We start from the raw sequence: 20,903 nt of genomic DNA on the forward strand, positions 1-20,903 counted from the left end.
GGCAGAGCAGCTGAATTGAAGATAATGGTAAAAATAGTTTGATAAAGAAAATAGAATAAAGTAATCAAGAAGACTCCAATCAATTATTCCTTTTTGTTTACCTTCAAGTGATTAATTTGTCTGCGTTTATTAACCTGATGAGATTAAGCAGACCTTCCTAGTGATTTATTTCGTAATTGTTTCCAAGGTTTGACATAAGCTGTGGAGTTATTGAAGGTGGAGATTTAAATTCAATTACTCATGAAGCAGGTGGTGCTTTTCCTGAAAGAATATCTGAATTCACGGCCTTCCCATGTTAACATTATGAGCGAAAATTATTAATTCATCTGATAGTATCTCCCAAAGACTTTTAGAAGTCATTTGGCATCCACATACTTCACTAAAAGTCAGCAGCTTCAGAACTGAACTTGTAATACAGACACTCCAGAGACTGAAAAGAAAGGATTTTATGTTAAAGACTAGTTATTTTTACACTTTTTTTTTTCTACTGGAGCCTCCCTTGGGGCCTGGGTTATGGTGTTATCATTAATGGAATCCACCAGCTCAAGCTTTGAATGCCAAAAGGATAGCTTTCTTTGAACTTGACCAGTGGTTCCCACTCTCTTTACCTTTGAAGGGCTCACCACTGGATAAGATCATTGCTCTATTTTGACAGGAGAAAGAGAGAGACCGAGCTTGAAAGTATTTAAATGAAATGACTAATTGCTTTTTGTCTCTGTGGTCATTGTTGTATATATTTTTTTCTATTCTTTCTGTGGGTATAGTAAGGATAGATGGGGTTCTCCAAACATTAATCCAGGAGCCAACTCTCCATCATCCACAAAGGCCCGGAATGCATCTAAGAGTGGGAAGTAAGTGAAAAGTGTCCCTGTGCATTTAACATAGTTACCAAGCCTTGTGCTGTCCTCATTTTGTCATTCATTCATACTCATTCAACAAAGATTTGTGGAATGCCTTCCATGTGCCTCGCACTGGGCAGTCACTGAGAAATGTAAATGAGTGAAGCATGTGTCAAGAATATTGGGTATATGAAGGACGAAAAATGTGGGAGGAGAGGGACGGGAAAGTCAGGCTAAGTGTGAAGGTCAAGGAGTTAAAGCAATGCAAGATTTGGACTATGTGTTTCAAAAATTAAAGAAAGAAGCAGCAGCACTGATTCATCATTATATGAGTTGCAAAATCCATGAAAATCTGTTTTGACCCATATGTTAAGGTTTAAGATTGAGTTGGAAAAACCTGGAAAGCCATTCCATGAATGTCCTGGTTTAAGTACATTTCCACTGTAACCATATCACTGATTTATGTGGTATGTATATTCTTTTCCTAGTAACCAGCATGTACCATGTCCTACATGCAACTGTCTTTGTGGTATTGCCAAAATTTGTACTGGCTGAGTATTTGTGATGTTAGATTGACCTCTTTGGGTTAATTCCAGAAAACAGTATTGGCTGATCCAGCCAATTGGATTCAGCAGAGCATGGCTGAAATAATGTAGTCCCATGCAGAGGACATACCTCCGATTAGGTGCTTCCCCTCCAAAGTGGCTGCAGCCCTTTGGAGAATGACTTGGTTCTCTGTAGGCTACGTCTCTCAGGGGTGTAGGGCATTGTGACAGGTAGACATACAGCCCAGAAGGAGTACCCAGCCTGCATCTAGGAGAAGATGAAAGATGCCTTCATCATGCTAAAAGCTCTAATCTAGCAATACGATATGTCACTACAAGAACATGGCTTTGCAATGAAAATTGAATTTGTAATGGTCATATATTTTATGTATTCAGTGTTGGACCATAAATGCTGCACTTTGAATATGATCTTATATTCAGTTCCCAAAGTGAAAGATCTACTGGCTGCCTTTTTTTTTTTTTTTTTCCTTTTCTTCTCCTCCTGAATACCATTTCAGGTTTGCATATAAAGTTGAATGTGGGTTATCTTGGAGAATATAAAAAGCAGTGGCGAAGACATAAGACCAAATCTCCAAGCACTTATAACTCATTTCAGTTATTTATCACCACACACCACAATCAAAATGCTGTATAAATTATGAAGGAAGGTAATTGATGCCCACAGTCCCAAGCAGATGAACGTTTCCAGATTCATCGTCAGCGTGCACTCTCAGTGAGCAGATAGGACATTGGAGAATCGCTTTTAGCACCATGCTTGCAGAAATGGCAGGCCAAGTCTGGGCCCCTTGTACGCACCTGTCTCCTTGACAACCGCCGGGCACAGTCTCCGTTTCTTAGACCCTGATGTATTGCGATGGATGCTTGTGATTGCTCTTACACTTTGAAAGGGGCACTGTTTGGTTTCTTTTGGCTTTGCGGGGACCTAGTCTCTTACCTTTTGAGTGAAGAATCTCAGCGTGAGCCACAAAGGGAGCGTTGGTCGAATTTGAGTTCAGATGACACAGAGAATACATACCTGATACCATACCCAGGTTGTGAACAGCAGGAGGCCCGCATAAATACATTCTTAAGTAGATAAATGTGATCTTCTAGCACACTTGCTGTATTTGGACACATCCCAAGCTTCTGCCACCATGAGGGCCTCCCTCTTTGCACTTTCTGAGCTAGGTGCCTTTTATTGGCCGTGTACCTGACTCACGGATTGAGGTAGTTCCTTGTAATTCTTCGTTATTTTTGTTGATTATTAATGAGAACTTAAAAGTTCTCCAATATCCTCTTCGTGGATATGTGTGTCGGGTCCCTTGATCCGACTTAGGTGCCATCAGCTTTCAGGAGGTTTTAAAAATGATTTCTCTGCACATTTTCTCCCATCTCAGGCTGTCTGTGTTAACAGGAGCAGTAGAGAACAGTCTCAATATGGTGAGACTGTTTGGGGGCCTTTTCCACACTTTCTACATCCATGTATCGCTATTAGGCCATTCGTTGTAATTCGGAGAGCGTAGTTATTCTCTATGTACCTCCTTGGTTTGGGAGTATGGGGCGGGGGGCGGTGTGGGGAGGTAGATTTCTGCACCTTGGAGCTTTTCCCATGATGCTCTGTCACAATGAGCTTTTCCCATGATGCACCGTCACAACAGGCAGCATCCAGCCTGCTCTTCTCCTGGGTTTCTCATGTTACTTGACTTAATGACAGTGTGATGTGGGACAATTTTTATTTTGAGGCCAGAAACGGGCTGGGAGATAGAAGACACGGCCTTTTCTTCTCTGAAAAGAAATTAGGTCTCCTGTTTTTTTGAAGAAACAAAAAATACGGAATTCAAGCTGCCTCCGATACATATCTTGGTTATGAGAAATCATAATTAATATGTGTTGAGTGAGTGCTCTGAGCCAACCTCTGAACCAAGCACTTGACAGTTTTGTCTCATTAATCCTCAACCACCAGAAGCTTATGCAATAGGCACTATTATTATTTCTGTTTTATACATGAGGAAATTGGAGAGGATAGTATGTGCCTCCATGGGGGTCTCCAGATGGACAATTTCGGTAAATTAATTTTTAAAATTTAATTACTTTAAGACAACTGAAATACATTGAACGTTTATTTTGTGCCATTGTGCCAAACCCTGGGGTCTCATAGACAAATACAAGATACAATATGTGCCTTCAAGGAGCTCACAGTCTCCTTGTGGAGAAGAGAGGAGACAGGATGACAAGGGGTCACAGGCTACTACTGTTGGAGCCCAAATAGTCACCCCTAACCAGTGCCAGGGTTGCGGTGGGGAAGACGTCATGTGAGGATATCAATGAAGGCTTCTGAGAAGTGACCCCTTTCATTTGCCCACTTACCCCTCAGGTAGCCAGGCTAGGTCAGAAGAGGAAAATGCAAAGTAGTCACAAAGGTAGACAGAATCCCCTAAAGTTGATAAGAACAAGTTGAAGGTATGAATTAGGTCAAAACTAAAACCGCATGGCCAATTCTGTCCTTTTGGGGGGACTTCAGTGCATCGGGGGCCAACTGAGATGGAGGGAAGCATGCGGAGTAGCTGAAGAAACCTATAGCTTGAAAGTTGTGTCGCTTCTGCTCGCTCTGTTTCATTGCCTGGATCTGAAGCTGGGTAGCCAGCCCTGTGTTTCAGGCAGGAACAGATGGAATGGGATATATCTGAGCAGCAGAGCCAGACTACCCTGGCAATGACTTTCAGGGAAATACGTGCACTTTCTTCTATGCCAACAGTGAGCCAAATTGACAAGGCAGAAAGAAAAACTCAGCGTAGAGCCATAACTCTGGTATCAGGAAGCATAGGTTTTGCAGAGGTTGACCCGTGACTAGCCAGGCCGGGCCACTCCATTTAACCACAGATTTGGTTCCCTTTGGCAACACGAATCTGTTATTCTGTTGAACACATCACACCAGAATCAACCCATTTGCTGACCCCTTTGGGTTGTTCCTAGCCGGCACTTAAACTGTCAAGGTTGAGCATAGATGGCAGTGGCAAGGAGACGTTATGAATTTTCATGTTGTATCAAAACAGACTTTACAGGACACCAACTCTTTTGCTGAACAGATAAGGACACTATGACTCAAGAAGGGTCAGCCACTTTCCCAAAGACATGCATCTAGTTAGTAGCAGACTTCAGCCTGGAATCCCAGTCTTCTAACATTTGTCCCCTCCTCTTTTTACTACAATGTATGTTACAGTTCTTCTCCCAGATAGCAAGGTACTTCAGCTAATCACACCAAACGAGCCTCGGAGCCTGGTCTCAGGATGTCCAGCTGAGTGCTCTGCCCTCCATTTACCACGATACCCGTGTGGGTGGGTTCTGTCAGCCCGGTGAAAATGGAGACTTTGGGGAGAAATTCAAATCATTCCACTTTTTAAAAAATGTAGTGATGATGAAGGGAAATAGTGTGCACTTTTCAAACACTTTCCTTTTGCCCTAAACTAACATCATTCTGGTTGTGTTTGGGCAGTCACCCATTCTCAACATTATTTTTGAGCGATCTCGAGCCTTTAACACCCCTTCCTCAAGGAAGCAATAAAGAGAACTCATAGATCTCCCTCAAATCAGCCAACCAAGGTTGAGGGTGTGTGTGTGTGTGTGTGTGTGTGTGTGTGTGTGTGTGTGTGTAATATTCAGAGGCATCAATTTAAAAATTAGATCGTAAGCAGTTGCAGACGACGATGGAAATTAATCACCCCCTCAGCCTGAAGTGCTTTCCACATAGGCTCAGACTATGGAAGGACAAGAATCAAGTTCCATTTTCAAATACTAGTGAAGGCCGTGAATATTATAGGACCAGGGCTGAGAACCCCAAGCACAGTGCCTGGTAAATGATGCCGTAAATGTTAAATTAAGTACCATAAATGTTGGCTTAAATGAATTAAGCCAGGGATGCTAAAATGGAGAAAAAGGAGGACAGAAGGGGAATATGAGGACCAAGTCGACCTTGCTCACTTCACAAATCTGCCCGGAGCCGACCCTAGTAGCAGATGCCCCAGGAAGACGGACTCCAACCTGTCTTGGCCAAAACCGTCTCATGATGAGCAGACCTGTTTATCTATTCAGCAGTCTCTAGATGAGAGCAGTTAGGAGCACATAGCTTCATAAATAAACACACCAACACTCTCTTGGTTTTGGTTGGCAGGAGCCAAATGAAAACCTTTCCTGCTTTAAAAAGAAGTGAAGTCTTGCTTGTTCTATATGGACTCAGCATATGGTGCAGATTCAGCTGTTACACATGCGTTCCTGGGGTCGAAGCCTGCATGCCATGATCTCATGATTATGTCCTTTCCTCTAGTTGAGAGCCATGCATCTCTTTTAACAGTAGTCTGTGGCCATTGCTAACACCCCCAGTTTTGTCTCTGATATGAAAGTGTGTGTGTGTGCGCGCGTGTGCGTGCATGCATACATTCACTTCAAAATGTTTGTGTGTGATATGGATGTAACCATCAGGTGGCCAAATATTCAACTTGTCAAATATTCCCTGTAGTTCTACGTGCTGATGATGTCAGTAGTGCCTTAGTTTGCTATGAGGCCAAGTCTCGTATCACAAAGGCTTGTGACAAACCGAAGTGTTGAACTGACTTCTATCTCTCTCCATCTCTGTCTCTATCTGCAGTTGCTCCTTTCTAGAAAAAGACAAATGACAAAAACATAAACTAATGTCAGAATAAATTCCTAAAAATGGCTTTGAGTGTGCCCGAGAGTCGTTTGTGGCCTAATTGCCTTTTCCTCCAATATTCCCCGTCCGGAATAGTGTGAGACTTTTGGTCATAACAAAAAAAGTCAGATCTGTTCCAGAGAGTGCATTCATTAATAAGGCAGGAAAGTAGCCTAAGACATTTGAAAAAGACTTCCAGTAACAAGGGGTAAATAGCACACAGGCTGGACACACCTGGAGGTTTAACCCAGAGGTAATGGCTGCAGCACAGGGCTGTCCAAAGATCGCTTGAAGTAAATTAACCATGTAGCCTTGTGCGTATTCTAAAAGACATCAGCTTTGGAATCAGAGAGACCTGGATTTGAATCCTGGCTCCACCACTGATTAATTTTGTACCAACCTCATTGGGCCATTGTGATGATGAAATGCCATAATCTAAGTGAGGGTCTCCCAGTACCTGGCACAGGACAAGTGCTTAATAATGTCACCTAGTGATTATGCTTGCTTCAGCTGCCAATCTATTGCAGCTGGGAACACTGTGACCTGGCCAGTATGATTCTGACCAAATGAGAGCTCTGGGTGGTGCAGCTTGCCTGGTTATCTGCTTTGCCAGCTCTGGAAATGGGAAAGCAGAAGCCCGAGCACCACCGGCATCACCTAAATAATTCCTGCAGATTAGGTTAGACAAGAAATTAGTAGTAGATCCAGGAAGAAATAGTTCGGCCATGGAAACATTTTCTAGCAGGTCCGCATGCATCTCTGTGATGGTTAAGATGAAGAGTATACATGTTAACATAATAGATGCTCCCCAAATACCTGACTGTCCCTGCTGGTCATGGTTCTACAGCTTCATCAGGAAGAGGGATTCTGCTAATGGAGCTTTGGAAAGTAGGAGCCAACTTTCTACCTTCTTGCCTGCCATACAAAATCATGGAGCCAACATGTTGCTCCCTAGAACACAGGTCCTTGATAACTTTTTTCCCCTCTGAAATATACAAGATTGAGAACTCTCCCTTGCATTGTTCTGGCACAGCTGAGTTATGTCCAGTTCCCAGGTACTGGCTAGAATTCCACTCTTGCTCTCCCACTCAAGAAAGCCCAGGCAAGCAAGGAAGAGTGATGTTAAACAGGACTCCCCTATTTTCCTCCAAGTAATAAATCTCTGTCTCTGTCTCTCTTTCTTCTGCTCTCCTTCCCTTCCTCCTCCCATCTGTCTGTCCATTCATCCATCTGTCAATGCTACATCTGACCTTTCACCCCAATATTGTTAGTTCTCATACCAGTTCTTTCTGAGCTGAGGGAATTACAGAGGCTAAATAAATGGCATCTTCTAACGTCTCCAGGCCAAATCTGTGTTTTTCAGAAAACTAACCTATTAAACGTGTCCCACTTTGGTTTCCAGTACTAAGAAAGTATGAGAGCATGGGGCAAAACCGATGGGCTATCTAAATTATTATTATGAACCCATCAGTGGCTAAAAATCTGGAGTATAGAGTAGAACTTTTTAATTTGATTAAATTCAGTTTATCATTTTTTCTTTTCTGGATTATGTTTTTGATATCATATCTAAAAAATCTTTGCCTAACCCAAAGTTGCAAAGGTTTTTACCTGTGTTTTCTTCTAGATGTTTTATATAGTTTTAAGTGTTACATTTAGGGCAATTATTCAATTTGAGTTAAATTTTGTATATGGTGCAAGGTTGAGATCGAATTTTGTTTTGTTTTACATATGGATATCCAGTCATTCCAGTACTATTTCACTAGAAGAGTATCTTCTCCATTGGCCTACTTTGGTATATTTGTTGAAAATCAGTTATATATGTATATATATATATGGATCTATATCCATAAAATCAGTTATATATGTTATATATATGGATCTACATATATATATGGGTCTCTCTCTATATATGTCTACATTTATATATATGTCTACATATATATATGGGTCTACTTCTAGATTCTTAATTGATTGATATGTTTATCCTTATGCCAATTCCACATTGTCTTGACTACTCTAGCTTTATAATGAGTCTTGAAATCAGATGGTGTGAGTCCCCCAACTTCATTCTTCTTTTCAAAGTTGTTTTGGATATTCTAGGTCCTTTGCATTTTCATATGAATTTTAGAATCAGCCTATACATTTACAGGAAAAGAAAAAAAGTCTGCTGGGATTTTGGAAAGGATTGTGTTGAATTTATATATCAAATCTTAGGAGAGGGTGGTTTAAGATGGCAGTATGGGAAAACCCTGAACTCACCTCCTCCCATGGACACACGAGATCTACAGCTACATATAGAAAAATTCTTTGAAAAAGACCTGAAAACACACTGAATAGCTCATTCACAGCAAAGGGTAAAAAGACCAGATTGAGATGAGTGAGACAGAGACATGGTCTTGCCAAAAACCCCACCCCTGGCATGGCAACCCATGGGCAGGTGGGATCTCACAAATATCGGGTATATCCCCGAGGAGTGAGGGGTTCAAGCCCCACATCTGACAACCCTAACCCTTGGGACCTGCACCAGTGAGACAAGCCTCCAAAGCATCTGACTTTGAAAACCAACATGGCTTATGTCCAGGAGCCATTGGGTTGTTGAAAACCAACATGGCTTATGTCCAGGAGACCCAAAGGGCTGGAGGAAACTGAGGCTGCTCTTAACAGGTTCAGGTATAGACTCACTTGCCCTGAGACTCATGGCAAAAGCAGCAGATTGAAAAATGCCTAGACCATGTGTGAAGGAGATTTACTGGCTAATTTTAAAGTGTCTGCTAAAGGCACAGGGATGTGTTGGAACTCTCTCTGGGGATGGAGTCACTTGAAGATGCCATATCTGCACTCTCTTTCTGCCTTGCTAGGGCTGCATGCCCTGGACTATTGTGCCCCATGACCCTGCCTCACCAAACCTGTTGGGTGGGCTCGCCACGGCCATGTGCTCCCCCGTGGCCCAGCCAAACCCAGTAGATACATGCAGTCCATATAGGAAATACCCCTTGAACACCTGGCTCTGGTGGCCGGGGAGGATGCTTACATTTCTAAGCCCCACAGAACTGAAGCAATTGAAGAGACAGTTCTTGGCAGGCTACTGCCCCCAGGGAACTGCAGACAACAGACTGAGACACACTCCTTGTTTTCCTATGACCACTCCTTCAAGACTGGGAGAGATGGGTGTTTTGCCTAACATAGGACAAACACGGAGAGTCCAACAAAATGAGGAAACAAAGGGGTATATTCCAAATGAAAGAAGATAAAATCCCAGAGGAAAAAAAAACTTAATGAAGGGGAGATAAGTAATTTACTTAATAAAGAGTTGAAAGAAATGGTTATAAAGATGCTTGCCGATCTCAGGGGAAGAATGAATGAGCACAGATAAAACATCAACAAAGAGACAGAAAAATATAAGAAAGCACCAAACAGAAGTCATGGAACTAAAGAATACAATAACTGAACTGAAAAGTACATTAGAGGGATTCAACAATGGATTAAATGAAGCAGAAGAAAGGGTTAGGAGCTGGAAGACAGGGGAGTAGAAGTCACTCAAACAGAGCAACAAAAAGAAAAAAGAAGGGGCACCTGGGTGGCTCAGTCGTTAAGTGTCTGCCTTTGGCTCAGGTCATGATCCCAGGGTCCTGCAATCGAGCCCCACATCAGGCTCCCTGCTCAGCGGGGAGCCTGCTTCTCCCTCTCCCACTCCCCCTGCTTGTGTTCCCTCTCTCGCATTCTCTCTCTGTCAAATAAATAAAAGAAAAAAAGAAAAAAAAAGAATTTTAAAAAAATGAAGATAGCTTAAGAGACCTATGGGACAACATCGACTAGAACAATATTCACATAATAGGGGTCCCAGAAGGAAGAGAGAGAAAAAGGGACAGAAAACTTATTTGAAGAAATGATGGCTAAAAAATTCCCCAACTTAGGGAAAGAAACAGATATCCAGATCCAGGAAGCTTAGAGAACTCCAAATTAAGATGAAGCCCAAGAGAGCCACCACCAAGACATTTTATAAATTAAAATTTATAAATTAAGTTTAACTCAAAAGTTAAAGCTAAAGAGAGAGTCTTAAAAGCAGCAAGAGAAAAAGAACCTGTTATGTACAAGGAACCCCCCCCCCCCCCCCCCGTAAGACTGTCGGCTGATTTTTTTTCAGCAGAAACTTTGCAGGTCAGAAATGAGTGGCATGATATATTCAAAGGGGTGAAAGCAAAAAACTTCCAACCAAGAATATTCTACCTGGCAAGGTTATCATTCACAATTGAAGGAGAAAAAAGTTCTCCAGACAAAAAAAACCCCAAAAAACTAAAGGAGTTCACCTCCACTAAACCAGACTTACAAGAAATGTAAAAAGATTTCTTTAAGTTGAAAACAAAGGTGTTAATTAGTAACAAGAAAACATACAAAAATAAAAATCTAACTGGCAAAGGTAAATATGTATTAAAGGTAGTAGACTAATCACTTATAAAGCTAGATGAAGATTAAAAGACAAAACTAGTAAAACTAGTAAAAATAACTAAACTACAACAATTAATTAAGGGATACACAAAATAAAAGATGTAAAATGTGACATCATTGTGTCACATGTGTATGGGGGAGTAAAAATGTAGTCTTAGAATGTGTTCAAATTTAACTTATCATCAGTCTTTGTTGATACATATAAAGGCTGATATACGTAAGCTTCATGATAATGACAAAGCAAAAACCTATAGTAGATACACAAAAGATAATGAGAATGGAATCTAAACATAACACTAAAGAAAGTCGTCAACTACAAGGAAGGAGAGCAAGAGAAGAAGAAAGGAACAGAGAGGAACTACAAAACAGCCAGTAAACAATTAACAAGATGGCAGTGAGCACCTACCTATCTATAATTAATTTAAATGGAAATGGACTAAATTCTATAATCAAAAGACATAGAGTGGCTGAATGAATTAAAAAAACAAGATCCATCTACATGCTGCCTACCTCAGATAGAAGGTCACACAGACTGAAAGTGAAGAGCTGGAGAAAGATGTTTCAAACAAATGGAAAGAAAACTGGAGTAGCTATTCTCATACCAGACAAAATAGACTTTAAAACAAAAAATGTAATAAAAGACAAAGATGGGCATGGTATAACATTAAAAGAGGTCAATCCAGCAAGAAGATATAACAGTTGTAAATATTTATGCACCCAACATGGGAGCACCTAAATATATAAAACAAATATTAACAGACCTAAAGGGAGAAATCAACAGCAGTACAATAATAGTTGTGGAAGTTAACACCCCACTTGCATCAATGGATAGATCATCCAGACAGAAAATCAGTAAAGAAACTTCAACCTTAAAGGATACATAGGACACATTAGACCAGATGGAGTTAATAGATACATATAGAACTTTCCATCCAAACACAGCAGAATACACATTCTTCTCAAGTGCCCATGAAACATTCTCCAGGATAGAACATATGTTATGCGATAAAACAAGTCTCAATAAGTTTAAGAAGATTAAAATTATATCAAACATCTTTTCAGACCACAATGGTATGAATCAGTCACAAAAAGAAAACTGGAAAAAAAAATCACAAATATGTAGAGATTAAACATGGTACTGAACAACCAATGGATCAACAAAGAAGTCAAAGGAGAAACCAAAAAATACACTGAGACAAATGAAAACGCAACATACCAGAATTAATGGGATGCAGGAAAAACTGTTCTAAGAGGGAAGTTCATAGAGATACAGGCCTACCTCAAGAAACATGAAAAATCTCAAACAATCTAATGGAACTAGAAAAAAGGACCAAAGCACAGAATTAGTAAAAGGAAGGAAATAATAAAGACCTGAGCAGAAATAAATGAGAGAATAAAAAGACAATAGGAAAGATCAATGAAACTGAGAACAGGCTCTTGAAAAGATAGAATTGATAAAACTTTAGCTGACTCGCTAAGAAAAAAGAGAGAGGGCTGAAATAAATAAAATCAGAAATGAAAGAGGGGAAGTTGTAACTGATACCAAAAAATACAAAGGATCATAAAAGGCTACTCTGAACAATTATATGCCAACAAATTGGACAACCTAAAAGAAATAGGTAAATTCCTAGAAACAAATACTATTCCAAGACTGAATCATGAAGAAAGAAAATCTGAATAGATCTATTACTAGCAAGGAGACTGAAAGTGTAGGACCAGATGGCTTCATTGGTGACTTATACCAAACATTCAAGAAGACTTAACACCTATTCTCAAACTCTTCCAAAAAATTGAAGAAGAAGGAATGCTTCCAAACATTTTAGGAGGCCAGCCTTACCCTGATACTGAAACCAGACAAGGACACCACAAAACAGAGAAAACTACAGGCCAGTATCCCTGATGAACATAGATGCAAAAAATCCCCAACAAAATATTAGCAAACCAAATTCAACAATACATTAAAAACATCATACACCATGATCAAGTGGGATTTATTCTAGGAATGAAGGATGGTTCAACATCAACAAAGCAATCAATGAGACATACCACATTAACAAAATGAAAGATTAAAATCATATGATCATCCAATAGATGCAGAAAAAGCATCTGACAAAATTCAACATCCATTTATGTTAAAAAAAACTCTCAACAAAGTGGGTATAAAGGAAATATACCTCAACATAATAAGAGCCATATATTACAAGGCCACAGATAACATCATACTCAATGGGGAAAAGCTGAAAGTTTTAACTCTAAGATCAGGAACAGGACAAGGATGCCCATTCTTATCACTTTTATTCAACACAGTATTGGAAATCCTGGCTGGGGCAATTAGTCAAGCAAAAGAAATAAAAGACATCAAAATCGGAAAGGAAGAGGTAAAACTGTCACTATTGGGGGATAACATAATTTTATATATGGAAAACCCTAAAGTCTCCACCCAGAAACTGTTAGAACTAATAAATGAATTTGGTAACATTGCATGCAGGATTCAAAATTAATATATGAAAATTTGTTGCATTTTTATATACAAACAATAAACTATCAAAAGAGAAATTAAGAAAACAATCCCATTTACAATCACATCAAAAAGAATAAAATACCTAAAAATAAATTTAACCAAGGAGGTGAAAGACCTGTACCCTGAAAACTGATAAAAGAATTTGAAGAAGACACAGATAAATGGAAATATATTCCATGCTAATGGAAAAGAAGAACTAATATTGTTAAAGTATCCATATTACCCAAAGCAATGTGTAGATTCAATGCAATGCCTATGAAAATCTCAATGGCATTTTTCACAGAGATAGAACAAACAATTCTTAAATTTGTATGAAACCATAAAAGATCCCAAATAGCCAAAACAATCTTGAGAAAGAATAATAAGGCTGGAAGAAGCATACCCCCTGATCTCCAACTATATTGCAGAGCTATAGTAATCAAAATAGTATGATATTGGCATAAAAACAGCACCTAGATCAATAGAACAGAATAGAGAGCCCAGATATACACCCATGCATACATTGTCTATTAATTTACAACAAAAGAGGCAAGAATATACAGTGGGAAAAGGATGTTCTCTTCTATAAATGGTGCTGGGGAAACCTGGACAGCTACATGCAAAAGAATGAAACTGGACCACTATCTTAACACCACACACAGAAATTAAATCAAAATGGATTAAAGACTTGAATATGAGACTAGAAACCACAAAACTCCTATAAGGAAAACATAGACAGTAAGCTTCTTGACATTGCTTTTGGTGGTATTTTTTTTTTTTTTTTTTGGATCTGACTCCAAAGGCAATGGAAACAAATGCAAAAATAAACAAATGGGACTACATCAAACTGAAACGTTTCTGCACAGTGAAGGAAGCCATCAACAAAATGAAAAAGCAACCTACTGAATGGAGAAGGTATTTGCAAGTCATACATCTGATAAGGGGTTAATATTCAAAATATACAAAGAATTCATACAACTCAACTACAAAAAAAAAAAAAAACCAATTAAAAAATGGGCAGAAGATCTGAATAGACGTTTTTCCAAAGAACATATTCAATTGCCACCAGGCACATGAAAAGATGCTCAGTGTCACTAATCATTAGGGAAATGCAAATTAAAACCACTATGAGATATCATTTCACACCTGTCAGAATGGCTATTATCAAAAAGACAAGAAATAACAAGTGTTGGCAAGAATGTGGAGGAAAGGGAACTGTCATGCACTGTTGGGAATGTAAGTTGGTGCAGCCACCGTGGAAGACAGTATGGAGGTTCCTTTAAAAACTAAAAATGGAACTATCATAGGATCCCGCAATTCCACCTCTGCATCTCTATCTGAAGAAAATAAAAGCACTAATTTGAAAAGATATATGCACCCCTATGTTCATTGCAGTATTATTCACAGTAGCCATGATATGGAAACAAAGTGTCCATTGATGGATGAATGGATGAAAAAGATGTGCTATCTATGTTTGTATAAAGGAATACTACTCAGGCATCAAAAAGAATGAAATCTTGCTATTTGCAACGCCATGGATGGAGCTTGAGGGTATGATGCTAAGTGAAATAAGTCAGAGAAAGACCAATACCATATGATTGTACTTAAATGTGGAATCAAAAAAACAAAACAAATAAACAAAACAAAATAAAACTCATAGAGGCAGAGAACATATTGGTTGTTGCTAGAGCAAAGGGGGTTTTGGAGGCACGCAAAATGGGAGAAAGGGTTCAAGAGGTACAAACTTCCAATCATAAAATAAACGAGACATGGGTATGTAATGTACAGTATGGTGACTATAGTCAATAATATTGTATTATATATTATGTAACTTCATATGGTAATGTGGGGATCTAGAATTATTGTGGTGATCATTTTGCAGTGTATACAAATATCAAATCATTGTAGCGTAGGTCTGAAACTAACATAATGTTATATGTCAGTTATACCTTAATTAAGATAATTGGGGAAGAACTGACATCTTACCAATATTGAGTCTTCCAAGCCACGAACACAGGGTATTTCTCCATTTATTTGGATCTTCTTTTATTTCACACAACAGTGTTTTATACTTTTCAGTGTACATGTCTTTCATATGTTTTGTTGTATGTATCCCTAAATATTTCATACTTTTGATGCTATGGTAAATAGTATTGTTTTTTATATTTCTAATTGCTCATTTTTCATATATACAAGTACAATTGATTTTTTTATATTAATCTTATGTCCTATGAACTTGCTAAGCTCACTTACTAGTTCCAGGAGCTTTTTATAGATTCCTTTGAATTTCCTACATAGACAATCATGGCATCTGTAAATAAAAACAGTTTGCTTCTTCTTTTCCAATATGGATGCCTTTTTTTCTGGCCTTATTGCACTGGCTAGAACCTCTAGTACAGTGTTGACTGGGTATGATTTTTTGTTGTTGTGCAAATAATTTCCACCAATTTAACATTGTAAAAAGACACATCTAACAATGGAGAGATAGTTGAACAATGATAGTGTTCTCTAAAGATGCTATTTTGGGGACAAATGATCAATTGCTGCCTTTATCACATGACCAAAGCTAGTTTCCCACACTACTGCACAGAAATGGCATCAGAAAGAGAGTAGATCCTCTTCATGGAGGTCCAGAACAAAAAGCAAAAAACACAGTGAAAAATAAACCCTAAAGTTCATAGAATCTCATACACTCTTCCCATTATTCTCATTCTCTCATTTGTGCTTTCTTCCTCTCTCCCTTCTCTCTCCCTTCTCTCTCCCTTCTCTCTCTCTTCTCTCTCCCCTCTGCCCCCTCTCTCCCTCATGAGTTCTTGAAAAACAACAGTATAGTATCATGGTTAAGATGGAGCCCAGTTGCTGCTTTAAAATCCCAACACTTCCCTGGACAAATTAATCTCTCTGTGTATCAGTTTCTTCACTTGTAAAAAGAGGATACTAAGAGTGCCTGCTTCATAGGATTTCCTAGAGGATGAAATTCTCCATTCATTCAAACATTTTTTGTGTGCTTACTAGGTACCAGGTACTGTTATAGGCTCTGAGGATACAGCAAATAACAAAACAGACAGCAGTCCCTGCCTTTACCCATTCTAGTAGAGGAAGACTGTCATTAAACAAACAAATAAAATACACAGTATTTTAAAAGGGACTAAGTCATAAGTGGAGAAAGGGACACGGCAGGGGGATAGGGAGTGGTGCAGGCAGGAAATGTATAAATTTAAATAAAGTGGTTGGGGAAGACCTCACCAGAAGGAGACATTTGAGGAAAGATTTAACTTATTTAATAAGGTAACCCATGTAAAGGAATTAGAATCATTCCTCACATATTGCAAATATGTAAGAATGTTTTTATTAGCTACAATTTATTGAGTGCTCTCAATGTTTCAGACACTGTGTAAGGTTCTTTACATAATATTATATTGTTTAATCATTACAGTAGGCCTACAAAACAAAGGTTATTATTAGCTCCTTTTACTGACAAGGAATCTGAGATGACATTGGATTGTTCCAGGTCACATAGTTTATAGGTGATGGGGCCAAGACTCTGACCATGTCTGTGCTTGTCCATCCTTTCTGGAGATGCCCTGTGTACTTAGAGACTGCAGTAGACCTCAGTTCACAAAGATGGGAAGACTGATCCTGCTGCTGGAGCCTTAGTCAGGGGGAAGGGTATTGAGCAGGTAGAAGGTTCTGCAGTGGCTATGAAATGTGGTGAAATCTCACCTCCTCAGCATTCCAACTTGAAGATAAGGATGATTTTGCCTGGGACTCCGCCACCAGCACCTCTCACTGACCCTTCCATGACTCTGTGCTCTGTATCGTGAGCGGGGAAGGCAGACGTAAAACTACATCATTGGTCAATGACCATTACTTCATTACCCAACATGCCTTGGGTTTTCATGATGGTTGCTTACTAAGGATTAAATGACAAAGAAAAATGAGGCAGCCAGAACTCAGCTCACTGATGATGGAACTGTAAATTTTGTCTGGAAAATGCTGGTGATGCCGGAAGATCCAGACCACCATCTGTCAGTGCTTGCTTCAAGTAGCGTTTGGACCAGATGACTAAGATGTCAGATACGTTTGAAGCACAAATTCTCAGTGCGCGGTACCTGGAATCCCTGGAAGGATTGCGGGTGGGGAAGATGGTCCAAGAGGAACATCATGTGGCTCGGAGGATATGTGTGTATGATGTCCCAAGCCACTGTGTGGGTCACTTGAGTGGGGTGGAATGTGGCAGGAGATCGGGACAATTGAGAAAACTGGCTATTTGAATTGACCGGATAATTTAATCAAAATGATCAATTAGCTGGTCCTGCACAGTCTGGCTGACCTGATAGATATTTGGCCATGACTGTCTGCACAAGCTCAGATTGAACTGGGGGATACATATGAGGGAGGAGGGAAGCCAGTCTGAGTAAGCCTGAAATGCCTCATAATAAAAAAAAAATCATTACTTGTATAGCATTTCGTAGAGCACTAAGAGCATTCTCATCCATTACCTCATGTAATTCTACCAACAACCCTATGAGGCACAAATTATATCTGCAGCTTACAGATGGGAAAACTAAGGCTGAGAGAAATGACATATTCTGCCCAAAACCACGGAGATAGTAAGTAGCGGAGCCATGATTGAACCCAGGGCCCATTTTTCTCTAAATCCTAAATTATTTTCCCTCCTCCATAGAGCTCAAGAGCAGGCTACTCGGAAATTAGAATCAAATAATTTTAGGTACCTGACGAAAAAAAAAAGAACCAAAAAGAAAAAACCAGCAAAACATACTTTATGTGCAGGTAGCAAACTTACAGAATTCTTTCCCGGCAAAAGAAATAAGTAAACACTGCCAGCTGTAACAAGGGCCAGGAATGGAAAGACAAGCAGGACCATTTATTGGGTGCTTTCTATGCATCAGGCCCTATTTGAAGTGCTTTAAATGCAGGCATTTTCTCATTTAATCTGGAAACTGCCCCATGACCTTGGTTCAGGAACTGATCACGTGCTTACATGGCATGGGTCACACCCGATTTGGCAAGTTCCCCTCAGGGTGGATGTCCAGGCTCCTCGGCAGAGACAAGCTCTCTTTCTCGTCACTGTTGGGGAGGAAACGCATGCTCCCCGGGCTTTAATGGGATGCTCTGTCCAGCCTCTGCATGTTTACCTCCATTTCCCCTCCTCATGCTTCTGGAACCCCACGCACATGACTCTCCCCGCACCGCTCCTCCTCCTTCTGTGAAGTGCAGATCATCCTTGTCATCTCTCCCAGCATTGCCAGGAGGGTAGGAAAACAAGCAATATCCTACCTCCACAGGCCTTGCAAAAAATAACTAGGCATATATACACTTTCTAGTGGTTTTCAGGAATTTGAGGAGAAAGTGTGAGTCCACGTAAAGGAAGTCAACGAGCTTGTGTCTTTCCCTGAGAAAGTCGCCAAGTCTGCAGTGGTTGCCCCTGATACTCATTTCTCCAGTCTCCTTGGGCATTCATATTTCAGGGACTAGTTAGACATAACCAGCTCTGTCCTTGTAAACATGTTCACTTTGGAGACTGTGGGTTTCTTTACCTGAGTATCCGGGTCTCTATCACCCACCTGCTGGCAAGGAAGAAATGCATAGTATTGTGGATGGCTGTTTATTTTTTCTTCTTTCTTGTGATATGGAAGTCCACGTTACCGTTTATTTCCAAATGCCTACAAGGCTGATGAGGCATTTTCGCTGGCATCGGAGTACCAAGGAAAAAAACCTCCCTCTTTCCTCCCTCCCCACCCCGACTCCCCGCCCTGCAAATGTTTCCTGGGGTCTGCCTGCCCAGCACCATTCTCCATTCCTATTCTGGCTTCTACCAGGTGGGAAAAAAAGGCTAAAAGAGGGCTAAGGGAGCTACCTGGGTTCACAGAGTCATTGCAGTGGATTCACCATGCCCGTCCTTTGTGGAGATCAGTGGTTTTTCCATCTAGGTTCTGCAGCAGGACCTCAGAGCCTGCTGAAAACAAGGGTGATGGGGAGTCTGAAGTGGTAAATAATGGGACGCCAGGCCTCCTTTCCATGTCTTTCGGAGTGACTCCATTTTTGTCTGTTATATATATTGAGGTCTGGCTAGAGTGCATTTTTCAAAACCTTGATGTTCAGCATGAGTTTGATAACCACTGAGAGAGACCCAGCCTGAGAATACTCAGGGTGCGTAGTGTGGGACAGCAGACTTTAGGCACCATGGCCCGGCTCCGCAAGGACAGGCAAAGCAGCTCTGACTGTTGGGTAGTCTGGAAGCCCCCCTTCTCGATTCTGCAAGCTCTTAAAAACAAAAAAGAGGAGGAGGAGGAAGAGGAAGGGGATGGGGGAGAAGAAGGAGAAGCCAAGAAAAATCGAAATATTTTCCCTTGTGTGGCCACGTTGCTCTGAGCAGATGAAAGGAACCAGACCGACAGGTGATTGTTCCCTGACTCCACAGCCTAAACTGAGGCCCATCCTGAAATACTCAGAGGGGAAATAGTGCACAGGTTTTGAGTGATGCCCCCCAACTGGCTTCTGCTCTGAAGGCTGAATGACCACACACTATTTCCACTCTATTTTCTTAAACTGGCCTCTGCACTAGGTAGTAATGAAACCTGTTGAAAAAGAAAAGACCATGAGCTTGGGGAGATTATTTTAGTTGCATAAGCCATCCTCTCGTGGAAAATAGTCAGGTGGGGTGTTCCGGAAAAGTCCATATCACTCATTTGAATGCCATTAGAAAGCCCATGGGTTTCCTAATATTTCTTCATTGTGGGTGTTTTATATAATCCTATACCCAATTTTGTTATGATTTTTCAACTCCCTCTCTAGTGTCTTATGTTCACTAATTCAACCCTATCTATCACCAACTGTATTGTGTCACCATCAGCCCCTACCCCCCACCCTTGGTTATACTCGTCTCTTTGTCTGCCAACTGCCCTTTAGTTGATACTAAACTGCAGTGACCTCCATCCTTCAACTACACCTGTCTCAATCTTAGTTTATTGGAAAGAACTCAGTCTTTCGAATTAGATCAATATGGGTTTATATCCAAGCTCTCGCACCTTGGACAAGTTACTTAATTTCTTCAAGCCTCAGTTCCCTCATCTGGAAAATGGGGATAATAATCGGACCGCCCTCTCTACTAGAGATTGGGTGAGGTAACTTAAGCAAATCTTCTGGTCCCTATTGAAGCTCATTAAATGGCATTATTGTTATTCCTTATATCGCAAAACACCATTAATATGCCATTCCTTCCTTTGTGTCTCTCCTGATGCAGCCTAAGAGCAACCTCCCTTTCCTTTTTTTCATATAAAATTTATTTATTTATTTGAGGGGGGAGGGGCAGACGGAGAGGGAGACTCCTCAAGCACACTCCCTGCTGAGTGGGGAGCCTGATGCAGGGCTCGATCCCAGGACCCTGAGATCATGACCCGAGCCAAAATCAAGAGTCAGATGCTCAACCGACTGAGCCACCCAGGCGCCACCACCCCCCCGACATTTTCTTGAACAGTATCCACTTAGCATTTAATCAGGTACTGATATGTGTTCATTAAGTCAGTCAGCAAGTGCTTGTTGTGTGTCTAGTATGCGATGGGCAGAGTTCCAGATGCTGGGGTGGGGTGGGAGCCAAGGTACACACGAGAGGAGGAGGGAGGGGAGAGAGGGGGCTGAAACAGGCACAAATTCAGTCACTGCTCTTAAGCATCTTATTTCTAGTAGAGAAAACGCTCATGTACACAGATAACTAGAATCCAGGGAACAAAGTGGAATGCTCTTCAAGGAAGGGGCTACTGGAGACATGGCTGGAGCACTGTGGCTGCTGGGCAATGAAGGAGAAAGTTCTGGAAACAGCAGCTCTCTTTCTTATTGTTAACTTTCCCCGTTGGCTCATCTCTCCA

General features: G+C 40.6%; 1 protein-coding gene across 3 annotated transcripts in view; it reads left to right on the forward strand.

Annotated features, from left to right (window-relative positions):
* The window catches only part of HS6ST2 (heparan sulfate 6-O-sulfotransferase 2), a 285,172-nt gene that overhangs the window by 239,039 nt on the left and 25,230 nt on the right, over positions 1 to 20,903 (forward strand). For 2 of the 3 annotated variants that reach the window (XM_032428224.1, XM_032428225.1), the window contains one exon: positions 765 to 851. The exons of the other annotated variant lie outside the window; for it this stretch is intronic. In XM_032428224.1, coding sequence (XP_032284115.1) covers positions 765 to 851 — 87 coding nt within the window. The remainder of the gene's footprint in view (positions 1 to 764; positions 852 to 20,903) is intronic. 3 annotated transcript variants of the gene reach the window in all.

This window comes from Phoca vitulina, unplaced genomic scaffold, assembly GCF_004348235.1.
Source record: "Phoca vitulina isolate PV1807 unplaced genomic scaffold, GSC_HSeal_1.0 scaffold39, whole genome shotgun sequence".
Lineage (NCBI taxonomy): Eukaryota > Metazoa > Chordata > Mammalia > Carnivora > Phocidae > Phoca > Phoca vitulina.